The sequence below is a fragment of the Ornithorhynchus anatinus genome, chromosome X2, assembly GCF_004115215.2.
Source record: "Ornithorhynchus anatinus isolate Pmale09 chromosome X2, mOrnAna1.pri.v4, whole genome shotgun sequence".
Taxonomy (NCBI): domain Eukaryota; kingdom Metazoa; phylum Chordata; class Mammalia; order Monotremata; family Ornithorhynchidae; genus Ornithorhynchus; species Ornithorhynchus anatinus.
The window spans coordinates 23,386,340-23,410,626 of record NC_041750.1 but is presented as its reverse complement, the minus strand read 5'-3'; the positions used below and the strand labels follow the sequence as shown (position 1 = coordinate 23,410,626).

At 44.1% G+C, this 24,287-nt stretch overlaps 1 protein-coding gene across 4 annotated transcripts in view; it reads right to left on the bottom strand.

Moving 5' to 3' along the window:
- PHACTR1 (phosphatase and actin regulator 1) overlaps nt 1–24,287 on the bottom strand; it is a 326,807-nt gene that overhangs the window by 26,677 nt on the left and 275,843 nt on the right. For all 4 annotated transcript variants that reach the window (XM_029053011.2, XM_029053012.2, XM_029053015.2 and 1 more), the window contains 3 exons: nt 19,791–20,115; nt 11,772–12,016; nt 10,681–10,837 (listed from right to left, as the gene is read on the bottom strand). In XM_029053011.2, coding sequence (XP_028908844.1) covers nt 10,681–10,837; nt 11,772–12,016; nt 19,791–20,115 — 727 coding nt within the window. The remainder of the gene's footprint in view (nt 1–10,680; nt 10,838–11,771; nt 12,017–19,790; nt 20,116–24,287) is intronic.

Here is a 24,287-nt window from a genome sequence, read left to right as displayed (position 1 = left end):
CTTTCCCAAACATTTAGTACAGTGCCCTGCCCACAGTAAGCCCACGATAAAAACCACGGACCGATGGATGATTCTTTAGCTCACCTGCTCAACTCCCTCATCCTGAAGGGGGATGTCTGGGTCCTTCAAAAGACCGGGCAGAAAAACCAGCTCCTGCCACAAGCAGCCCAAGAGAACAGTGGATACTGGCTGGGTGGCGGTTGACACCTTCTGCGTTGCCCTTATGAGATGCCCCTGGCTACATAAAAGAGCCAAGTATGACATCACCAAGACCATCACAAATAGAACTTTTCCAGAGGCTTTGGGTCAAGCGCTAAGCTTTTGTTCCACAGCTCTCCTTGGGGTTAGACTCAGTGAAGCAAGCAGAGCAGTTACAAAATGCAAATGACCACTGTATGTTGTTTTATACTTATTTCCTTTGGACTGAATTCTATCTCTCAGCAACACCTCTTCCCACTAGCAAAAGCGGCTAGCTGAATACGTCTTTGGAAGCAGTTGGGCAGAGATGAAGATGAAACTGTGAGCCCAACTATTTCCTTTTGAAAACAACTGGCTCCAGCTGATGTGATTTATTGTTCTATTGATTCACTGACATAGTAGTACGATTTATTTCCTTTGTCACGGTTCACAGCCTCAGACTTGAAGTCATCTCCACATGAAGGTGAATATGTGATCCACAACTGAGTTGGGATGATTCTCCGGAGTTATATTTCCATGTTGACCAAGTAATTGGAATGATCCTAACCCTTTACAAATGTCAAACTATTCTGGAGGCCAAAGAGAGACTGCTTTTGTAGTGTAATTTTAAGGAAGACCCTCAAAATCTCTTTTGTTTGTAACTCTTCACACTATATCATTATTTTAATCAGGTTATGGATATGGCATGATACCCATGCCATCATAGGTCTAGTGAAGAAATAATGGATAATTTGGATTAAGTAGCAGCGATTTTACAAATTCTCCCTCCCCACCTTTTTAAGGCTCCTACCTCATATTTCTTACACAAGAGTAGCTGAAAGACACTGGGTAATCTAGCGGAAGAAGCACAGAACTGAGAGTCAGGATTCCTGGGTTCTAGTTGCGGCTCTGCTAATCGCCACCGTGAGCAATTTACAAATTCACAATTGCCAAAATGGAAAGACAAAAAGAACTTTAAGACGGTGTGAGAGGTATTAGGCGGTAGCCTAAGAGCTGTTGTCATGTAAGAGCCATGAATCAGAGAGGGAAGCAGCATGAAAAAGCAATGCTTTATGTACATATGTGGAACATACATATGACTTCTTCACACGGGTAACTAATTTAGAGAAGCAGCATGACCTAGTGAAAAGAGTGCAGACTTAGGAGACAGGAGATCTGGACTCTAAGCCCAACTTTGCCATTACTTGCTGTGTGACCTTGGACAAGTCACTTAATTTTTCTGTGCCTCAGTCTCCTCATCTATAAAATAGGTATTAAAAAACTACTCTCCATCCCGCCGACATTGTGAGGCCCGGGTGGGACAGAGACTATGTCTGAACTAATAATCCTGTGTGCTCTACAGTAAACCAAGAAATACCACTGATTGGTGGATTGACAGAAGAATGCACAGGGTTCTTTAATTTCAGAAATTGCAAATTACCAACATAATAAGATTTAATTTGATGCTGTGGCTGTAATAAGCCAATGGTTTTCTTTTGGAAAGTTAAAAATTCAATAAAGATCATTTTAAAAGGTGCTAATTATACTTCTTAGTGAATAATGGGCTTGTAACACTATGAGAAAGGAATGCATTTCTGCCAGGTGGGAGTTATATTAACTCTTAAAACATCAGCAGAATGGCCCTTAGTGACCCAGCAGATGTAATTCACCAAATGACCTGCCTGTCGGAACCAAAACAATTGGGAAATAGTGTTGCTCACACCTTTCCCTCTCCTATGACTGGGGCAAGTGTTTGGAAAATGCTTTGCAATCCTTAGAATGAAGTGGCCTAAACATAGTATTATTTCAGCCTGGATGACAATCAGTGCTATCATACTGGGCTGAGGGACAAAGATGATCCTGCAATTCACTGATTAGAGAGAAAACCGAGTTTGTTGGGACTAGGTAGTAGTCAAAATTGATCAAAAACTAAAATGTGGGTGTGGAAAAATGATTTCTACCTGATTTCCATCTGTGTAATGGCCAAACACAGAGGGACCCTTTCCAGCAGTCCCAGCTTCTGCCTTGGAAATCCCCATTCTATTCTCAATAAGGGGATCAAACTCCACCTCTGCTCCTTTCTTTTAGGCCAAGAACTGGCTCAGCTCTTGTAGAGAGCCCCCACTCCAGTGGATATAACATGGCTTAGTGGATAGAGCAAGGACCTGTGAGTCAGAAGGACCTGGGTTCTAATCCCTGCTCTGCCACATAACTGCTGTGTCACCTTGGGCAAATCACCTCACTTTTCTGGCCCTCAGATACCTCACCTGTAAAGTGGGGATTAAGACCGTGAGCCCAATTTGGGACAGGGACTGTAACCAACCTGATTAACTTGTATCTTCCAGTGCTTAGCACATAATAAGCACTTATCAAGTCCTATTATTATTATGACTATAATTATTATTATAATGACTTGGGCTCAGCCCTGAGGAGACTGGTCTTTGCTCGTGAATTACTTGGTGGAAACCTGAGGCAAGCAGATACACCCCACTGGTCATGGCTTAGAAAATACCAGTTTCTTTTTTTTTGAATGTAGAGCTGGTCTATCTCATGGTTTGACTTCTCCCAGTCTCCAATGCTTCCAAATAATAATAATTATTATTATTACTATTGTTATTATGGCACTTGTTGAGTGCTTTCTATGTTCCAACCAATGTCTTAAGCACAAGTTAATAGGGCTGGACACCGTCCTCATCCCACATGGTGCTCCCACTCTTAATCCCCATTTTACAGATGTGGTAACTGAGGCCCAAAGAAGTTAAGTGATTTGCCCAAGGTCACAAGGCAGACATGAGGCGGAGCCAGGATTAGAACTTGTGTCCTTCTGACTCCCAGGCCTGCGCTCCAGCCACTAAGCCATGCTGCTTCTCTACCAGCCGCTACCCCCCAACTGATACTGGGAAAATGGGGAAGGGTGGGAGGAAGTTACATATATGCCATGTGGGTGCGAGGGGCAGCTTCATCACCCCTCCAGTCATCCAAAGGGACCCTGTGCTTTGCTTGTCTTTACTCTCTTCCTCTCTGGAGCAATTTGTTGGTTCCATTTCATTCAATCATAGTTAATTGAGCACTTACCGTGTGCCCAGCACTATACTAAGCACTTGGAAAGTACAATTCATTAATAGGGAGAGACAATCCCTACCCACAGTGAGTTTACAGTCGAGAAAGGGGGAGACAGACATCAAAACAAGTAAACAGGCATCAGTGGTATCAATAAATAAATATAGCTCTAGATATATACAAATCTAAAGTAAACAGGCATTAATGTAAATAAATAGAATGGTAGATATGTACATATATATATATACACAAGAGCTGTGGAGTGGGGAGGGGGGGTAGAGCAAAGGGAGCGAGTTGGGGCGATGGGGAGGGGAGGGGGATCTGAGGAATAGGGGGGGGCTTAGTCTGGAAAGGCCTCTTGGAGGAGGTGAGCCTTCAGTATGGCTTCGAAGGGGGGAAGTTTGATTTTTTTGGCGGATTTGAGGAGGGAGGGCATTCCAGGTCAGAGGAAGGACTTGGGCCAGGGATCGACGGTGGGATAGGTGAGAACGAGGCACAGTGAGAAGGTGAGCAGGAGAGGAGTGGAGTGTGCGGGCTGGGCTGTAGAAGGAGAGAAGGGAGGAGAGGTAGGAGCGGGCAAGGTGATGGTGAGCTTTGAAGCCAAGAGTGAGGAGTTTTTCCTGGATATGCAGGATGATAGGCAACCACTGGAGATTTTTGAGGATGGGGGTGACGTTCCCAGAACGTTTCTGAAGGAAGATAATCCGGGCACCAAAGTGAAGTATAGGTTGAAGTGGGGAGAGACAGGAGGTTGGGAGGTCAGAAAGGATGAGGGATTGTACATTTGATACGCAGATGACAAACACCCTTTCGGTTGGAATTTATCTCCTTCATAATCACTACTTCTTGTGGCGCTTTTGTGGGTATCATTTTACACACTCACTATTTGAGCACACCCTCCTCTATGTTCATTGTTTTCTGTCAGTCTCCCCTCCCACCGCTAGACGATAAACTCCTTGTGAGCAGGGATCAGTCACTCAATCAATGGTATTTATTGAGCTCTGAGAATGTGCGGGCCACTGTACTAAGTGCTTGGGAGAGTGTGATACCGTAGCGGGTCTATTTCTATTGTATCCTCCCATGTGTTTAATTCGGTGCTCTACATACATAGTACCTGCTCAATAAATCAGTAACTACTAATCACCTCACCTAGCAGCATGGTCTGGTGGATGGAGCACGGGCCTGGAAGTCAGAAGGACCTGGTTTTAATCCCTGCTCCACCTCTTGTCTGTTTTGTGACCTTGGGCAAGTCACTTCACTTTTCTGTGCCTCAGTTCCCTCATCTGTAAAATGGGGATTGAGACTGTGAACCCCAGGGGGACAGGGACTAGCTTGTATCTGCCACAGCACTTAGAACAGTGCTTTTGACATCTAAGCACTAAACAAATACCACAACTATTATTATCATTATTGTTACCTAACTCATGAGGATCCTTGCGGGCAGTGACTTGCTCTAGCCTCTTGACTGGGCTCTGCCTCAAAATACAGAACACCACCTCACAATGTTTAATCACCCACTCCGTGCCTTGCTTACTGTCTGGAAAAGTAAAATCAGTATTTACTATTCAATGTCAAGCTCTCCTTTCCATTTAATGCCATTTAACCAACTCTATTGAACTCAAACACTTAGTACGCAGTACACACTACTGCACACAGTAAGCGCTCATTGTTTGATGGCTTGACTGATTTTGCTAGAGGATTCTACTATAGTATGAATCTGTGACCTGACTTAATCTTACTTTGGAAAAATGGGGAATAAAATGGAGTAGAGACCGAGTTTCCTCATTTTCACCATGAGGCTTTCTAGAGCTGCTTCTGACATTCCATCACACGCCGGTTTTTATTTCTGCACGACATTTCCTCTCAATTTGCTATTCTGATGGCGGTTTCAAGATGTTTGTCCATAAAATTTGTTTTTTGTTTTCATCTGGGCTAATTTGTTTGTTGATTTTTAAGCTTGGTATTTCAAAGGGGCCAGAGCTCTGGGCATTCCCCTCTATTGATGGGAGAGCTGTTCTATTAGGATGGTTCTTTTCTGTTTTCATTGTGTGACTGAGGTGGTTACATTTACCTCAGTGATTATCAGGAGGGAATCATTGCATTTGTGAGCTTCATGGTGTTTAATACTCATCTGTGGGTGGCTAGGTTCTCAGACTCATTCAAGACTACAAATCAATTAATCAATCATTCATTGGGATTTATTGAACACTTACTGGGGGGTAGATCACTGTTCGAAGCATTTGGGGGAGTATAATATACTGTATTATGAATATGATCCCTGCTCACAAGGAGTTTATAGTCTAGTGGACTGTAACCATTTGAACAGGCTGGTTTGACCTTGAAATACATTTTCTGGAAATAAGAAGGTACTCTCAGAAACTTGTTTTTCTCTCCACCCCCCTTCACCCTAAAAGATAGAGTAAAATTAAGAAACTTAGGGGAAATTTAACCCCGTAAGCATAGTCTTCTTCTCGATGGAGGCAGGGTTGTCACATGCAACTGCATTTACCATAACACGGTTCCAGTAAACATACAGTTTGCTGAACCAGCTGGGGCCTCAGAGTCAGTGATCATCTGAATCACATGACAATGTGTGGCTTTGTTCAAAATTCAGCTTTTAATTCCCCAGCTAAAACCTGCTGATGAGAGGTACAGAGTCTTCCGTACTTACTGCCTGTAAAGTAAAATCTGTACTTACTATTCAGTGTCAACCTCTACTTTCCATTTAACATCATTTATCCAACTCCATTATACTGAACTCTCTCGAGCGCTTAGTAGAACACGTTACACACATTAAGAGCTCATTGGTTCACTGATCGACTGATTTTCAGAGGGCCCATTCAAGCTTCTCCCTGCTCCACACAACCCCGCCAAAAAGGCAAAAATGGGAAAAAGCAATACGGTTGCCAGGATTACAAGGGGATAAGTGAAAAGCTGCGTAGTTCAGTGGATCGAGCCTGGGCCTGGGTGTCAGAAGGACCTGGGTTCTAATCCCAGCTCCGCCACTTGTCTGCTGGGTAACCTTGAGCAAATCACTTCCCTTCTCTGTGCCACAGTTACCTCATCCTTAAAATGGGGATTAAGACTGTGAGCCCCATGGGGGTCAGCTGCTGTGTCCAACCTGATTATCCAGTGCTTAGTACAGTGCCTGGTTAGAGCCCCAAAAACAACTAGATACTATTCCAAACCTCAGAATGGGCTGCTGTTTCTTTCCTGTGCATGCAGAATTCACAGATGCCCATTGAAAGAGAGAGAGAGAAAGAGAGAGAGAGAGAGAGTCCTATTTATAAGCTGTGCTCTTCATCACAAATGAAATGAATTTAGCCAAAGAGAGCAAGCTTGCACTAAGGATTAGTCCTTAGAAAACAGTGGGAGACCACCATCTGGTCTCCTGTAACTAGAATTCAGTGGGTTATTCCCCCTGGCCACGTTTTACAAATCCATAAACACTTCAGTGCTGCATTAGAAATAGTCTGTTCTGCATTTTACCAGCTCTGCTAGGGAGAAATGAGCCAGTTTTTAAAGTTTTAACATGTCTTCTCTCTCACAAGTTTTAGTTTACCAGACAGTTCTGAATACCATTTATAGTGTGCTCCCCAAAATCACTTCCTAGGTGGAGTGGGTAGAAGATTTTGGAATCAGAAGTGATCTCTGTGGAGAGGATCCTAGGGCATTTCATTTTATGAAATTGTATGAAATATCATTGAAATTCAGCATAACCTGCTGGAAAAAGCCCTGGCTTGGGAGTCAGAAGGACATGGGTTCTAATCCCAGCTCCGCCACTTGTCTGTTGTGTGACCTTGAGGAAGTCACTACACTCCTCGGGGCCTCAGTTACCTCCTTTGTCAAATGGGGATTAAAATTGTGAGCCCCATGTGGGACATAGACTGTTTCCAACCTGATTATCTTCTTAGCTACCCCAGTGCTTAGTAAAGTGCCTGGCACAAAGTAATTGCTTAACAAATATCCTAAAAACAAATATTCTCAGAAGACAAGACAATACAATATGCTTCACAGAGTAGAAACTCTGAGGATAGGACATGGATTTTCCCCATTGTAGCACAGATGTGTGTGTGTGCACATGACAATTAATCAATTTTCAATGTCTGCTACATCAGAACACTGTACTAAGCACTTGAGACAATATGAAACAGCAGAGTTGGTTGACATGATCCTTGTCCTCAAGGAGCTTGCAATCTAAAGGTGTGTCTGTATATTTGTTAAAACTTACTATGTGCCAGGGTAGATATAAAATAATTGGGCTGGACACGGTCCCTGTCCCACATAGGGCTCACAGTCTTAATCCCCATTTTACAGATGAGGTAACTGAGGCACAGAGAAGGGAAGTGAGCTGATCAAGATCACACAACAGGCAAGTGGAGGAGCCAGGTTTAGAACCCAGGTCCTTCTGACTCCCAGACCCACGCTCTTTCCACTAGGCCATGCTGCTAGGAAAAAGGGAATGTAAAGGTGGGTATGTGTAGGATACATACATACCCACTGTTAACCGAGAAGTAACTGAAAGGTTTCCTCTTCCGTGCGAAGCGCACTCAATACCTGTTCATCCTCCTACTTTGACTGTGAGCCCCATGAGAGTCAGGGATTAAGCTGTACCTAAACCAGCGCTTAGAGCAGTACTTGACACATTGTAGGTATTTAACAAATATAATATTACTACTATTAGTAACAGTAAAAACAAACCACCAGCAATAAACATTTTCAGAGGTAGATCATCCTAGTGGCTTCACCTAAGAAAAACCTTCAACTAATAAGTGACAAGGCTCAGTTCTGAGTTTGTCCTCATGGATGGCCACAAATTGAGATTCAGTGATTTCTCTCAAAATTCAACAACTGATTCCAGCAATATAATGTTCCTGTCTTAATGATCAAGACTCAAAAAACAGGCATGGCAATGAAAATAGATTTGGATCGGGCAGTTCCCTAAACAGATTCTATTTTGTTCCCTCTGAGAGGGCTTCTAAAGAATATTATTGGCCCAATTTCCCCTGCAAACTGTGTGCCTGATTGGCCTGATTCCCCTGCATCCCAAATATTCACCAAGATTCACAAAGAACAAATTTTCAGGAGAATTAGCATTGCAGTTCCGATTTCTAGAATGCAAAGCACCTAAAAGGGTACAGATCAGGTGTCTGGTTTTCATTCCCTTCCTCTCTCCAATCAATCAATGGCATTTATTGAGTGCTTACTGTGTGCAGAGCATTGAACTAAGTGTTTGGGAGAGGGCAGTAGAGCTGATAGGCACAGGGAGAGCTTACTGTCTCTCCCTCCTCAAAAATTCAAAGGGTGCCAGGAAATGTATATTTTTTTCTTTAATGGTATTTGTAAAGCGCTTATTAAGTGCCAGGCGCTGTACTAAGAGCTGGGGTAGATGGTAGATACAAGATAATCAGTCCATATCTCACGTGGGACTCCTATTCTTAATCACCATTTAACTGATGAGGTAATTGAGGCACAGAGAAGTTAAGTGACTTGCCCCAGGTCACAGAGCAGACAAGTGGCAGGGGATTAGAACCCAAGTTCTTCTGATTCCCAGATCTGTGCTCTGTCCACTGGGTCACAGTGCTTCTCAAGTTCAACTAAAGGAGGTGTTAGAAGGGTTTGGAACAGTCCAGTAATCTCATTCCCAAACAGACAATGGACTGACAAGACAACATCCTTGAAGCTGAGCAGGATCCTGAGGTCTTATTCAGCTTGACTTTTTGTTTAAAAAAAAAAGATGCTGAGGAGAACCAGAAACGACTGGGATGGCTGATAGCAATGTAGACTAGCACTGGCAGATTGATCTGACCCTCAGATGGAAAGGTAGTGGGGTGAGAACTGGCAAAGATAAATTATTTGGGACAAAGGAGATACTTGAACTCTCTGATATGGCTATAAACTCTTTGAAAGCAGGGATCCTGTCTACCAACTCTATTTTATTTTACCCCCTAAAGTGTTTGTACAGTGCTCTGCACACAGTCAGTCTCAATAAATGCCACTGATAGATTGATAGAGAGGGTTAGCTTCTTTTATGGAGTGGATCAAAGTGGAGGGGTCCATTTTGGAAACCCCTAACTCCTTATCTATAACTACGTCTCAGCTATTGTTGGAGAGAAACTTTTTCCATGGGCAGAGTAATATGCAACAACACTGAGCAGCATTCAACGTGTCAATACAAATGACAAGATGACTGTCACCCAATATCCTGTTATTAAGTAGGAGGTACTTAAGAAAACCAAATAGTGATCAAAGGAAAATGAATAGAATTATCCCTAGCAGCAAATTAGATATTTTCTAAAGAAATAATTGGTTTTTAACTCCACATGGAAGATTTTACTCTGAGTTAAGGAGCTTGTTCTCCAGACAATCTACATAATTTCACCAGTCTGTAGAGTGCAGTAAATTCTTCAGGAACGTCTCGAAACTATCAATTGAAATAATAGTTTACACCTTGCTTTGAAGAAAGAAGTCCCTGCATTTGCTCCATCTTCCTGGGGATTTCCAACCCTTTATAACCTTTTCAGTCATTCAAGCAATAATGCAATCAAGCAGCATCTAAAATACATCTTTTGGGTAACTTTCTACGTTCCCTTAATTATTTTCTATAATTTGAAAGGGGGGTATTCTGTACATCTGAGTTCCCGGGACCTTGACATATATGCAGGTTTTAGTTTAATGTGTGACCGTGTTTTAATCAACCAGAGCAGCCAAATCATTTCTAGGTCTATAATCAACATCTAGGCACATCATTCAACTTTTCTGTGACTCCAGTTTCCTCCTCTGTAAAGCAGGTAAAAAATACCAGTTCTCCTTCCCATTTAGATCGCGAGTCCCATGCAGATTATCTTATTATCTTATCTGCATTCAACCTGATTATCTTCTATTTACCCCAGTGCTTAGTACAGTGTTTGGCACTTAGAGCTCAACAAATGCCTCAGTTATTAGAAAGGTGTTTCAGGAGGGATGGGTAAAGACAGAGACTCTCTCTGAGACTGTAAGCTCACTGTGGGCAGGGAATGGGTCTGTTTATGGTTATATTGTACTCTCCCAAGTGCTTAGTACAGTGCTTTGACAAAGAGCTCAATAAATCTGATTGAGTGAATGAATGAAATCCAGACCCTGGGGTAACTCCCCTCCCATAGGTCAGACTCTTACCCATCTAGATGGGTTATAGGTAGGAGCCGGTAAACTCCTTGGAGGCAAGGATCACAATTAACTCTCTTGTACGCTTCCAAGTGTTCAGTCCAGAGCCCTGCACATGTGTAAGTGCTCGCTAAATACCATCGATTGATTGAGAGCTCTTTCATTCGTATATTTGTAGGCTCCCCTGGTTCCAACTGAAGATGACAAATCCCTGGCTAGAAGGAACAGTCCCAAGGTGAGGAAATTCGCTTGGGTCTCCTTTTCTCGTCAGAGGAGACGAATGAGGGCGGTTCATCTTACCTGGTGAGCTTTGTCCCGATTTGCTGCCTCAGCTCCAGCCTCTCCTCGTCGGTCTGCCTGGGGAGAATGTTCTTTTCCTCCAACTCCCGCTTAGAGGGCCTGTTGCTGAGCTTGATGGCTAAGGAATCTTTTCTGCACACCTTCATGGCCAGAGAGCCTGGGAGACCGAAAAAAGCCAAATATATCTCCCCTCCTCCAAGCCCGCCATCCAGACCGACCCCTTGGAAAAAGCTACAGAAGTTGGGAAAGTGGGAGACCAGGGATGTGCTTTTAAAGGGTGCGGGCCCAGTTAAATAGTCATCATCGTATCTCGGGATGGGGCATACTTGCTCGTGTGGGCCTTACACTGGGTCGTGCCTCCTTGGGGATGGGTTTCGCTTATGGGGGCGACAGTGGAATTTGGATTCTCTGGACAAAGTCAACCCTTGATGATTTAGGGGCCATTCATTCAGTTGGCAGATTATCCAGACGCTTGGGTTCTCTTCCTTGCTTTCCCCAAATTTTGGCCCATTCACTGCTTATTGGATCGGTGGGTAGACCAAGGGAAGGGACAAGAGGTGAAACTTAAGTGTGATCATTTCATTAGATCAGCAACTCTGATCAGAGGGTTGGAGAGAGTAAGAAGCAGAAGCCATGGCCTCAAATAGGGTTTGGGGATTATCGGGGTTGGGTGGGGTCCAGTAAATCCCTGTCCCTCCGTTACCATGGGGAATGATCGTTGGTGTCCGACATCCCAGACCAGATTCTAATTTGTTCCATTTTCATTATTCGTTATTCAATAAAGGGAAATTATCAAATCTGTTTCCATTCTCCCCACTACCCACTTAGCAGCATATTTTCAAGATCTTTCACAGAAAATTTCACAAGTCCCATGAAATCATCTGGGCTCATTTGAAAATAATTGCCCAGACAATATTTTTGCATTAATTTTTGAGAACTCTCAGTGACTGAACTAAATCAACAGGCTCATTCATCCGCTCTGAATAGAAGCTGAAAAATGTATTCTTGTTAGGCTTTCTTCAGGCTTTGCGGGGAGTACTGTGAAAGAGGGTGGAAGAGGGGAGTAGGATCAGAGAGGGGTGCAGGCTTACTGGTATATAGAGAGCCATCATCATCTTCGTCTTCGTCTTCATCCTCCTCTTCTCGGGTGTACAGGCAGGACGAGTCTTCATAGTCTGATTCGTGAGGCACATTTTCTTTATTGTCATCACATTCGATCACAACAGTTGGCACTTGTCTTAAGTCGGGAAGGCCCACGGGCCCTGTTTTCGTGACACCGTCACTCGAGTGCAAACCAGAACTATGATAAGAGGGACAGGGACCCCGTTGGTCAGAACTAAAGAGGAGAAAATAAAAACGAAAAAGAAGGAATTAAGGTGGGGGCACACAGGGAGCCAGTGTTTTGGCCCCTCAAGTGGATTGAGAAGAGGCATCAATATCCACTTCCCACGGAGACAATCAAAGACTGCTTAGTAACAGAAGTTTAAATATCTAGGTTTGAGAGGTCAAAGACCTGGCCTGGCAGTATTAATATTAATAATGGCATTTGTTCTAAGTGCTGGGGTAGATACAAGGCAATCGGGTTGGACAGAGTCCCTGTCCCACGTGGGGCTCACAGTCTCAATCCCCATTTTACAGATGTGGCAACTGAGGCACGGAGACGTGAAGTGACTCGCCCAAGGTCACAGAGCAGACAAGAGGCAGAGCTGGGATAAGAACCAATGACCTCCGACTCCCAAGCCCGTGTTCTTCTTCTTACTGTTATCATCATCGTATTTAGCTATTGCTTACTACTGTACCAAGTTCTAGTTTTTAGATACAAGCTAAAGAGGTGGGTCATGACATCTATCCTGCAAGGGTCAATTCTCAAGGGCTCTTTACAGCCTGGGAGTCAGGGAGATCCTGGTTCTAATCCCAGCTCTATCTCTTGCCTGCTATATGACCTTCGGCAACTCACTCAAACTTCTCTGTGTCTCAGTTTCCTCACCTGCAAAATAGGGATAAAATACCTGTTCTCCTTCCCTTTGAGATCGTGACCTGATGTGGGATTGGGACCATATCTGATCTGATTATCTGTATCTCCATTGCTCAGCACAGTGCCGGGCATGAATGGCTAATAATAAGTTGTTTAATATGTGGTTATTAAACATTATCGATAGGGATGTTTAATAATACGTAGTTATTAAACATCCCTATAGATAATTATAATAATTCCCTTCCAAGCTATCCCTTACAAAGCCCAGTGGAGAACCAGAGCTGAAGCAGTATAGCCTGATGACAAGAGCGTGGGTTCGGGAATCAGAGGACTTGGGTTCTAATCCTGACCAGTTGCCCTGATAACTCACCTTGGGCAAATCACTTAACTCAGCTTAGTTTGCTCATCTTTAAAATGGTGACTCAAAACCTGATCTTTTTCCTACTTAGACTGGGAATCTCTCAGAGGACAAGACTTTGTCCCATCTCATTAACTTGAATCTACCCCAGCCTTTAGAACAGTTTGACACCGAGAAAGTGCTTAACAAATAGCAAAAACAAAAAAAAAAGAGCAAACTTCCCTGGCTGAGGGAACGAGGAACCAGAGATGAAGCAAACTTTCCTGGCTGAGTGACAACTGAGCAAGACGCAGAGATGGCATCCTTGACTCCTCTTCTAAGTAGAGATATAATAATACCATACCATCTTGGAAGAGGGAGGGATGAGAAACAGATAACTATAGGCCAAAGCTCCTGAAACATTTTAGAATCCTCTCGATGACAGGCCCAGATTAGATGCTAGCTATTATCATTATAATATTAGGCTAAAAAGAGAACTCTTAGTTAATTGCAGTTTTTCTTGGGGAGATTCATAGAAAGAAGGAACTACATTATCTCTGACATCTGGAAGCTTTCAACAAAGCATTCAATTCATCCAGAGATATAATGTATTTTGCACATACAAATGTTAAAGATTTATGAGGAATTGGACTTAAAAGGGTATGTATCGGGTTTCAATGAATTTTACATCAGACTATTTTTATTCCAAAAAGAACTCAGCGATGCATCAGCAGAAGTCTTCTTTTGGCATCAAAATGTCGGAATGTGGGAGAATCTCCTATAAACCTATCAATCATCTTCTAATTTACTGATGGGCTTGAATAATTTACATTCAATTAACTTCCTTTCTTCTTTTGTTTTAGAATGGCTGTTTTTCCTATTATCTTGATCCCTCCCCCATCTCTTCAGTGACTGATAGAGAAAATCCAGTTGACTCAGAGTTAAATCGTTAGGAGATGCGAAGACCCATTACACTAAAATGAAAGACGCTCAATGTCACAGTGCGGGGACTGATATTTCATTATGCCATCTGACAAATGCATCACCTCTATTATCCCAAGGAGACCCAGGTGGAAGGTAATTTCCTAGACAAACTAAAGGGGGTAGGGCACTGGGTCACCCAGAATTCTTAGGTAATGCCCTCATTGCCGCTGTTCAGATCCCAACAACTGATGAGTTGCCAATGGGTGGCCTTTTTCTCCCACACTCCTTGAAAGCATTCTTTCCAACTTTTCCCTCCAACATTTTCTTTCCAAGACAATTGGGGATTCGACCTTTCCAGTCACCAGTTTCTCTGCCCTTGAGTATGAGCCCATTCTAAAATGGCACACAACTCTAAGGATAAGAACAGTGACTGTCCCTTAGGTCTCTCTAGCCAACTGCCTTTTGGCTAAGCCAGCTAACTCAGGAAAATACCAGGCAGTTCCGATTCAGAGGTTCAAAAGAACAGAATAGGATGCATCATTTTCTTGGCGATGGGACTGGCATCATTTAGAACTGGATGGCAATGATTTTTTTATGGTATTTGCTATGTACTTACTGTATGCCAAGCACTATACTAAGAGCTGGGGAAGATAGAAACTAATCAGGATGGACACAGTCCCTGACCTATATGGGGCTCACAGTCTTAATCCCCATTTTACAGATGAGGTAAATGAGGCACAGAGAAGTGAAGTGACTTCCCCAAGGTCACACCACAGACAAGTGGCGGAGTCTGAATTAGAACCCAGATCCTTCTGACTACCAGGTCTGTGCTCTCTCCACTAGACCACGCTGCTTCTCTTCTGCTTCTCTTCAGTCACTGCATGACTGAAGAGATGGAAAAGTTCTAACTTCAATTGCAAATTTTTTCACAGCCAGCAAACTTCCACATTTTTGCTTTTCATCCCCAACCCATCTTCCCAATCTTAGCTCTTAGAGGATGCCCTAAAACAGCCTATTTCACTGAATAACCTCGTTGCCTGCAATTATTGTTTTTCCCTTCACACCGAAAGTGGAATTCACTTGGCGATTCCCTAAAGATTCTCTCTAGGGGCTCTGCAGTTTTCCAGCCTAGTGGACTGCTGACAAGATCAATCGATCACTCAATTGATACTTATTGAGTGCTTGCGGTGTGCAGAACACTTGGGAGAGTACAATATAACAACGTAGATACCAAGAAATAAAAGATCCTGCCACTTTAGATTAGTTTGATCATCCTTTTTGGGTATTTTCCTTCTTATTCTTGTGGTTCAGTCTGGTATTTACTGAATGCCCACAGTGCACTGTAATAAACGCTCCCTAAGTGCAAGAGAACACTCTCTACCCCTTCAAAACCTTAGTAAAAACACATCTCCTCCAAGAAGCCTTCCCCAACTAAGCCCTTATTTCCTCTTCTCCCATTCTCTTCTGTGTCATCCTTGCACTTTCACACTAAATTCACTCCTCCCTCAGCCCCACAGCCCTTATGTACCTACGCACATAGAGAAGCAGTGTGGTCTAATGCATAGAGCATGAGCTTGTAAATCAGGACCTGTGTTCTAATTCTGGCACTGCCATTTCTTTGCTCTCTGACCTTGAGCATGTCACTTCACTTCTCTGTGTCTCAGTTTATCTGTAAAATTGGGGGTTAAGACTGTGAGCCCCATGTGGAACTTGGAATGTGTCCAACCTAATTAGTTTGTATCTACTCCAGAGCTTAGTACAGTGCCTGGCACATAATAAGGACTTAGCAAATACCATTAAAAAGTTATTTAAGGTCTGTCTCTCCCTGTAGACTGTAAGCTTGTTGTGAGCAGGGGACGTGTCTACTGACTCTTATATTGTATTCTCCCAAGCAGTTAGTACAGTGATCTTCTCACGGTCGTACTCAATAAACAAGATTGATTGATTGACTATTACAAAAGAAATATGAGAAGTGATCCCTGCTCACAAAGAGTTTTAAGGCTCCCAATCACCAGCAATGACTCTGAAAGCCAAAAACAACTTAACGTGGAAATTGGGGAAGACCAGGATCCACACTGCACAATTCGCCACATATTTTGGGAAATCAGGACCTGAGTTGTCAATGCCATACTTCTCCTTGGTCAAGAATGTTACTGCTAGGAAATGATTTTTGTTAAGTGAGAATGCCAGCGGTGGAGAAAATGCCCCAGAGTCCTCTGCTCTCATAGACAATAACCCACAGAGAGGAGAAAAAAATCAGTCTCACAACCAAGCTTGGAATGAAACCCTGAAGTCTTCCCATCCAACAGCGGGGGAGGGCAGAGAACAGAGAAGTTCTGGGAAAGGTGTTCGGCCATCAAAACCTTTTCCAATTCTGCTCTCTTGGTCTGTTGGATCGTGCCCATCCAAAACAAAATCAGTCATCTACCAGAAGACTGCCCGGTTTAGGTTGTTACATTTTCCATCAATTAAAACGAACAATAGGTGCCCTTAATTGACTTCTGCAATATGAGAGGCATTGGAAAACGATCAATCCAGAAGGTTTTTCCATCCCCAAGTCTCTGTGCAATTAATTCATTCCTAATACCACTTTTTTTCAGAGGAACACAAAGATATTCACAAGAGATATGACACACTTTCTTCCGAACAACACTTCGGTTTTCCTGTAAGAAAGTTGGTGAGGGGCAGGGGCGGAGGGGAGGTGGAGCCACAGTCCAAATCAGAGACAGAAAATAGCCCACCTCTCAACCAAGTGGCAGAAATTCTGCCTACAGATTTGTATCGCAAGTTAAGAGGCAGTCTGGAAACCTCGAGTCTAACTGAATTACTCACTTCTACCTGGCTCATTCATATCTGCAATTTATTCATAGTAATGTCAGTCTCCACCTCTAAACTGAAGACTCACTGTGGGCAGGGAATGTGCCTGCTTATGGTTCTATTGTATTCTTTCAAGTGCTTAGTACAATGCTCTGCACGTAATAAATGCTTAATCCATACACTTGAATGAAGGAGTGCAATCCAATGCAATCCAGGAGGGCCCTCTCCACTCCACGCAATGTGGCCTCACGATAAAGGGCTTAGGTCTGGGAATCAGAGGACATGGATTCTAATCCTACAACTTGTCGGGGAAAGAGTGAAACCTAGACAGAAATCCAAACTTCTCTTTGGCATTCAGTTGCAACCCAAAAGCTTCTTGTAATCTAGGGGGAGAGGTTTACAATGGAAGTGAGTGGGTCATTCAATCGTATTTATTGAGCGCTTACTGTGTGCAGAGCTCTGTACTAAGTGCTTGGGAGAGTTCAATGAAGCAGTGAAAAGACACATTCCCTGCTCTCAATGAGCAAATATGGAAAAACAGCAGTTATAAAGCTGAAATGTCAGTCCGAGGAGGAGATGGGGGGCACAGAATTGGGAAGGAGAGGGGAGGGTCTCATAGTTCCTGAGCCCCAAGGCTCTTCCGTCTTTCCTAACGGAGACTCTGTCACTGTCTTCACTAACATTGCTCCAACACAAAGCCACCAAGAAGCAGCATGGCCTAGTGGATAGAGCAGGGGCCTGGGAGTCAGAAGGACCTGGGTTTCAATCCCAGCTCAGCCACCTCTCTGCTGTGTGACCTGGACCATGGCACTTAACTACTCTGTACCTCAGTTCCCTCATCTGTAAAATGGGAATTAAGACTCTGAGCCCCATGGGGGACAGGGATGTGTCCAACCTAATTAGCTTGTATTTACCCCAGAGCATAGAACAATGTCTGGCACATAGTAAGTGCTTAACAAATATCATGCCGCTTAATTAATTAACAAAGAGGAGTTCCTCAAGCTCTGCCCAACCCTTCGGGCTGGGTCTGGAGCAGCGGGGGCCCTCCACCACCTGGAATTCTAACACTTTGTTCGAAAATGGAGACAATGAAATTTATCTTCATCCTGGGCTGAGCCACCTTGTACCTTGTTCTCACCGCTGATGCAGAAATGAGGGTGAATGCCCTCTAAAGTGGGGATGATGCTAAGCCTTTGGTATAGGGTTTTGAGATCAACTGTTCTTCCTCACCTGCCAGGGAAGTGGGGGTCGGCCGGTATCGGAACGGCCTGGGCATATGTGAAGAAACAGGTAAACTGACATTCATTCATTCATTCCTACTTATTGAGTGCTTGCCTTGTGCAAAGCACTCTACTAACCACTTGGGAAATTACAATATAACAATAAACACCTTTCCTGCCCACAACGAATTTACAGTCTAGAGGGCGTCAGAAATTGACAGGGAAAACCAGGATAGTTTCTTGGACTCTCCCCCTTGATCGCTTACCAGTCATCAAACGTTTCCCTCAGCAAATTCTGAGGTGCAATTTTCTCCTCAGAACTAATGGAAAACCTGTCAGGCAGGGAGATTGCTTTCTGCATTTACCTTCCAGTGCAACTTCTGTTACCAAAAAAAAAAAAAGACACTAATCTCCTCAAAGGGAGGAGCAAATTTGCCCTGTAAAAATATGGCACTGAAAAATGAAATTCGACTTTAACACAAGAGCTCGAGGGAGTTTTATCTGTTAGGGTTAGGATGAGGGTGACTGTTGTTTTATAGAGTATAAAATGCTCTTTGGGAACTGAAAAAGAGTCAGAGATTTCACTACAAATTGCAGGGCCTGAGGCTGAAACACTTGAGATGAGAGAAATAATCAGCGAGGGGGAAGGTAAAGCATTTGTGCCATTTCCCTTTAAGAATACAATGGATGCATGATGTGTACATTCATTTGCTGGGTTTTCTAACTGCATCTTATTTGCCTTTTAAAAAGAAAATTGATGCCCGGTTCAGCCTTTCGAATCCCATCGCAGATGAGGAGTTGCTGCCCTAGTCTGAAACTGTAAGCTCCTTGTGGGCAAGGATCATGCCTACCAACTCTGTGGTATAATACTTTCTCAACGCTTCTTTCTCATCCTTCTTCACTCCCATTCCCCTGGGTATAAAAAATACCTAATAACATCCAAAGCTTTCCGGAACATATCTCGGGCCTCGGCTCTGAAGCAACTTCATGTTTGGTGTTAACTTATCCAGGATGCCCCCTGCTCATACCATGGAACGAGAGCAAGAAACTTGGTCCAAAATCCACAGGCGGACTTCCCAATAATAATGATAATGATGATGATGATAATTATAGTTTTTTTTAAAAAAATGGTATTTGTTAAGTACTTACTATGTGTCAGGCACTGTACTAAACACTGGGTAGCCATAAATTAATCAGTTTGAACACAGTACTTGTCCCACCTGGGGCTCACAGTCTTAGTCTCCAGTTTACAGATGAGGTAAGTGAGGTCCAGAGAAGTTAAGCAACTTGCCTAAGATCAACAGCGCACAAGTGGCGGAGGCAGGATTAGAAGCCAGTTCCTTGTGACTACCAGGCCCGTGCTCTATCCTCTAAGCCATGCTGCTTTGAATTTGTTGGCTGTGGTCAGGGAATGTGCCTCCAAATTCTGTTGTATCCTCTCAAGCACTTAGTACAGTGCTCTGCACATAGCAAGCACTCAGTAAATACCATTGATTAATTGCTTACAATGTGAAAAGCACTGTACTGAGCTCAGGGGTAGATACCAGGTAATCAGGTAGAAAATAGTCCCTCATTTCACTAAGGGATCATCTAACCAGGAGGGAGAACATGTATTGAACCCCCATTTTACAAATGAGGAAACCAAGGCCCAGAGAAGTGAACCGCCTCACCCCAGGCCACACAGCAGACGAGTGGCAGAGCTGGGATCGTAACCCAAGTCCCCTGACTCCACAAGGCCACACGCTTTCCACGAGGCCACGTTGCTTCCCGGCCTAAAGAGAGAAGGAGAGCTGGGCCGTGCATTCTTTGAGGAAACGAAAAGGACATCAGGCGTTACCTCTCCAGCCTCTGCATGGTCATCGCCAGGGTCTTATTCAACTCGTCGATCATCCGGCACCCGGAGGGGTGCATGGGGAGGGAGCCGGAGGCCGAGGGGTGGTGCGGCCCGAGGCTGCCGTACTGCAGCTGGTGCTGTAACTGGGATGGCAGGACAGTGTGGTGATGCTGCTGACTCAAGGGCTGCTGGATACTCTTCTGCTGGGCGTACGAAGCCAGAGAGAGGTCCGGCCCTCCTAACGGCATGCAGATCATGACTTTCTTTGGAGGTAGCGGGGGCGACAGTTTCACGGGCAGACAAGGCAGTTTCACGGGGGCACCGGGATCTACAGAAGGAGAACGAGAAGCAGACGTGAGTGAAGGAGACGGTGCCGTCGTCGAGCAGGTCGGCGCCCGGAGCCGTGCAGGTGGAATCGTTCCGGTGGAAAGGATTCCTCGGTTTTATCCCAAGGGCAGCGGAGCGAGAGCTGGAGGAATCGCCTGCTCCTGGATTGGTTTGTAAAGTGAGAGATGTGCTCCTCCAGACAATCACTCAGTGGTTTTGACTTTGCGTTTATTATGTGCAGAGTGATGATTTCAACATTTGGGAAGGTATAATACAACAGAATTAGCAGACGCAAAAGTTCACAGTTGTCGAAATTAAGTAATACTGGGTCTTTGAACAACACCCAGTCAGCTATCTCTCCTTAATGCAGGATCACCTTGGCGGAACTTGCTCCAAAGAGCTCTGGATATCCTTTGCTGAACTACACGCACCAGGCCAAGCAGGGATGCCAGCAGCCTGGGAACCAGCTGAGGGGAGGGTGCTTTCTCTTCAGGTAAAATACTTGGAAAGTTGCTCATTGCCTACAGACCTAGCAAATGCCAAGAAATGGCCCTCAAAATGGAGACTTGGGGGCCATGATGGGTCTGGCTTCTAGATGGGGCCCGGGTGATGCAACTGCCCACCTCTAAGTGGATGAATGGTGTCTTCCGGCGGTAACCTTACAGGGAACTTATTCGCTGCCCCGGGAGGAACCGTGTAGAGGGTGGGGGAGGGAGAGGAGGACACCTCCCTGCCTCGAGGTGGACCAAGCTGACTTTTCTAGCATAAGTACAGATGTGCTTATCCATTTATCCGGTCACATCGATGTGCTTATTCGGAGTTGGTGGGAGGGGATCCATTTCAAGATCACTCTCACAGTGCTCCCCCAAAACACCACCTGCTAGCTTTTCCCCCTCCGTCCATGCCTGAAACAACAGTTAAGCTCATGAGAAGTCTGAACAATAATGATAATGATCGTGGTATTTGTTTGAGCACTTACTATGTTCCAGGCCCTGTACTAAACGCTGGAGTAGATACAAGGTAATGGGGTTGGACACAGTCCCTGTCCCACAGAGGGCTCACAGTCTTAACCCCATTTTACAGATGAGGAAACTGAAGCACAGAGAAGTTAAATGATTCGCCCAAGGTCACATGAGCAGCTGGGGACGCATGGGTGCTCAGGACCAGATTGCCACTAGATCGACCCTGGTCACTCCTGATTGCAAATTCCTGGGAAGATAAGGTTCAGTTTCTTGGGGATTTGAATCCACCTCTAGGCCAAGAGGGACCCCCACCCCCCAGAATGAAACTGAATCAGCTTCTTTAGTGGGGTGACTTAGAGCCACAGCAGATTTTCCTGGGTTCTCCCTGCTTGTACTTGCCCCCTTGGGAAGTGGCCTGGGTTAAGGAATAGGAGTTCAGAGTAAGGGAGGAAGTCTTCAACTTGTTGAGCATGGAGCTTGCTTGGTCTACACACTCTGGGAAGGTATTCTAGGCTGTAAGCTCATTGTGGACAGGTAACATGTCTGCTCACCCTTTGCACCCTTTGTACAACGCTTTGCACGTAGTAAGTACACAGTGAATACCACTGACTGATTGAAACCCATCCCCTACCACGGCCTGCCATGTTCAAGGAACACAAAAAAACCCCATTTGTCATATTGTGGCTAGATTATTACATCTTCCTCGCTGGTCTTCCTGCCTTCAGCCTCTTCCCTCTGCTATCTATACTACTACTCATGGCTGCACAGGTCTTCTTGAAGCATCACTTATCTCACATTTCTCCTCTCCTCAAAGGCCTTCCTTGGCTTCCGACCGCTCTCTGCATCAAGCAAAACTCCTCACGACTGGCCAAGAGACTCTCCACTGACTTTCCTTATCTTACGAATCAGCACTCGTCACCTCTTAATCTCCAGCTCTCTCTCTTCATTCCTTCCAAACAATCCTTCTAGCTCTATCATGCTCTTGACTTCTATTTCTGTCTCCTTGCTACCAGCCTGGAACTCTCTTCACAAACAAATCTGACAGGCCACGGCTCTCTCTGGGATCAAAGCCCTCCTCCAATTCCTCCTCCTCCAAAGAGTTTTATTAATTCCCAACATCAACCCATCAACGATCTCTAGCAGGTAAATGTTTATCTTTTTTTACCTTCTAACAGTAGTTTAAACATGTACATATAAATGCATTCATATAAATTGATATACATATAAGCATGTATAAATTGACTCATATACATTGCATCCTAATTCTATTTGCAGCCCACAATATTGGATGCAATATTATACATCCTACAGTATGATAGATTTATCAGTCAACTTACTTATTCAGATTAACTTGCTTGTAAATATTTTATGCACGCCTCCCCCTTTAGAGCTTAAGCTCCTTGTAGGCAGGAGATGTGTCTCCTATTTCTGTTGTACTTTCCCCAGTGCTTACTACAATGAATTGCATCTATGGGCCGCTCAGTAAATATTTTCCTACTCCTAAGGCAGTGGTCATCCTCTCTCTAACTTCTGGGAAAAGGATACTCATTTATAAGCCACTGGCTATTGAAATGCCCGTTAGGGCAAGTCACAAAATCTGTTGACATGTGGGTCCACAGGGAGATCGTCAGCTGGTGATTGCAACCGTCATGACCCTGTGACTGAGGGGAAGGACGTGGAGACTAGAATTCCTGCTGATGGGGAAGTCTGTGGATCTCTTTGCAGAAGGTCAGGTTAGTCCAAACTGAAAATGGGAAGGTCCAAACACCGAGGCCAACCGAACTGCCCTCAGCCATCAGAAACTGGGGGGTACTGAGTGAGATTGTCCCATGAAGCTTTGGTCCTTGGAGTCGAGAAGCAGCACGGTCTAGTGGATAGACCATAAGCCTGGGAGTCAGAAGGACCTGGATTCTAATCCCTGCCCTGCCACTTGTTTACTGTGAGACCTTGGATAAGTCACTTCACCTCTCTGTGCCTTAGCTACCTCAACTGTGAAGTGAAGATTAAAACTGTGAGCCCCAAGTGGGGACATGGACTGTGTACAACCTGATTAAACAACCTGATTACCAAGTACTGGGGCTGATACAAGCTAGAGTCCCTGGCACATCATAACTGCTTAACAAATAACAAAAAAAAAAAAATCAGACCCTGCTCCTCCCCTCCAGCCACCATGGTGAAATCAAGACAACATCTTTGGATCTCAGAGTTTCAATCTTGGCCCTAGAGCCCTGAAAGGAGAGGACTAGGCAAAAATAATGTCAGGGTAGATCAGGAGTTGGTTATGGATTCCAAACTAAAATGCCAAGCTCCTATTAGGGTGGCCAATAATAGAAACATAAACCGCGTCACTGCTTTATGTAGACGGATGAACCCTCTCTAGATATATTGAGACCGAGAAGCATATCAATAAAAATGTTCTTGTTGATGGAGGGGGGAAAGCAAAAATTTCACAACTAGGAAACAAAAAGAGCCAAATGGAAATGACCTGTTTCCCAGGACTTTCATAGCCTCCGAGGGCTATATTTCTTGGCTCTACTTCACAACTTCAGAAAGTGGAAGAAAAACCACTTTTACAGCCTCTCCAACAAACAATATTGTAAGATGCAAATGGAATTAGGATGGATGAAAACGACGTGTGCCCTCCACACCCTCTCTCTCATTCTCTCTTCCTCTTTTCACCTCTAAGATTGGAGTTTTTCTTTGCCACTCAGCTTTGAAGCTCATTTATATCTGTTTATGTCTTAAAAGTGCTTCCCCAGCAGTGGTAGCATTGGGGCGTAAAAGCCAAATGTTTTGTGATTATTTATGAGCTATTCTTCAAAGATTATTTATAAAAGTCTTCTGCAGACTTGCTATTAGTAGTTTCTCATGATTCCCTAGGTCATCATTTCTTCTTTTATTATACAAATGAAGATAATATGGAAATCAAGAAATGACTTGGATAAGATTATGCAGGAGGCCCTGCTACAAATGGATTTAAAATTGTTGTGAGAACCCAGCAAATGTGTTATATAAACAGATTCTTCCAGGTGTCCGAGCCCACTATCTATACCTGGGGGTGGTTTGGTCAGGTTTGAGTCCCATTATCTACGGGGAGAAGGTAAGAATTCAGTGCCAGTTGGAGGTAATCAATCAATCGATCATATTTATCGAGAGCTTACTGCGTGCAGAGTGAAGGACATTTGTGTGTGCATATAGAAGTCTTTACTCT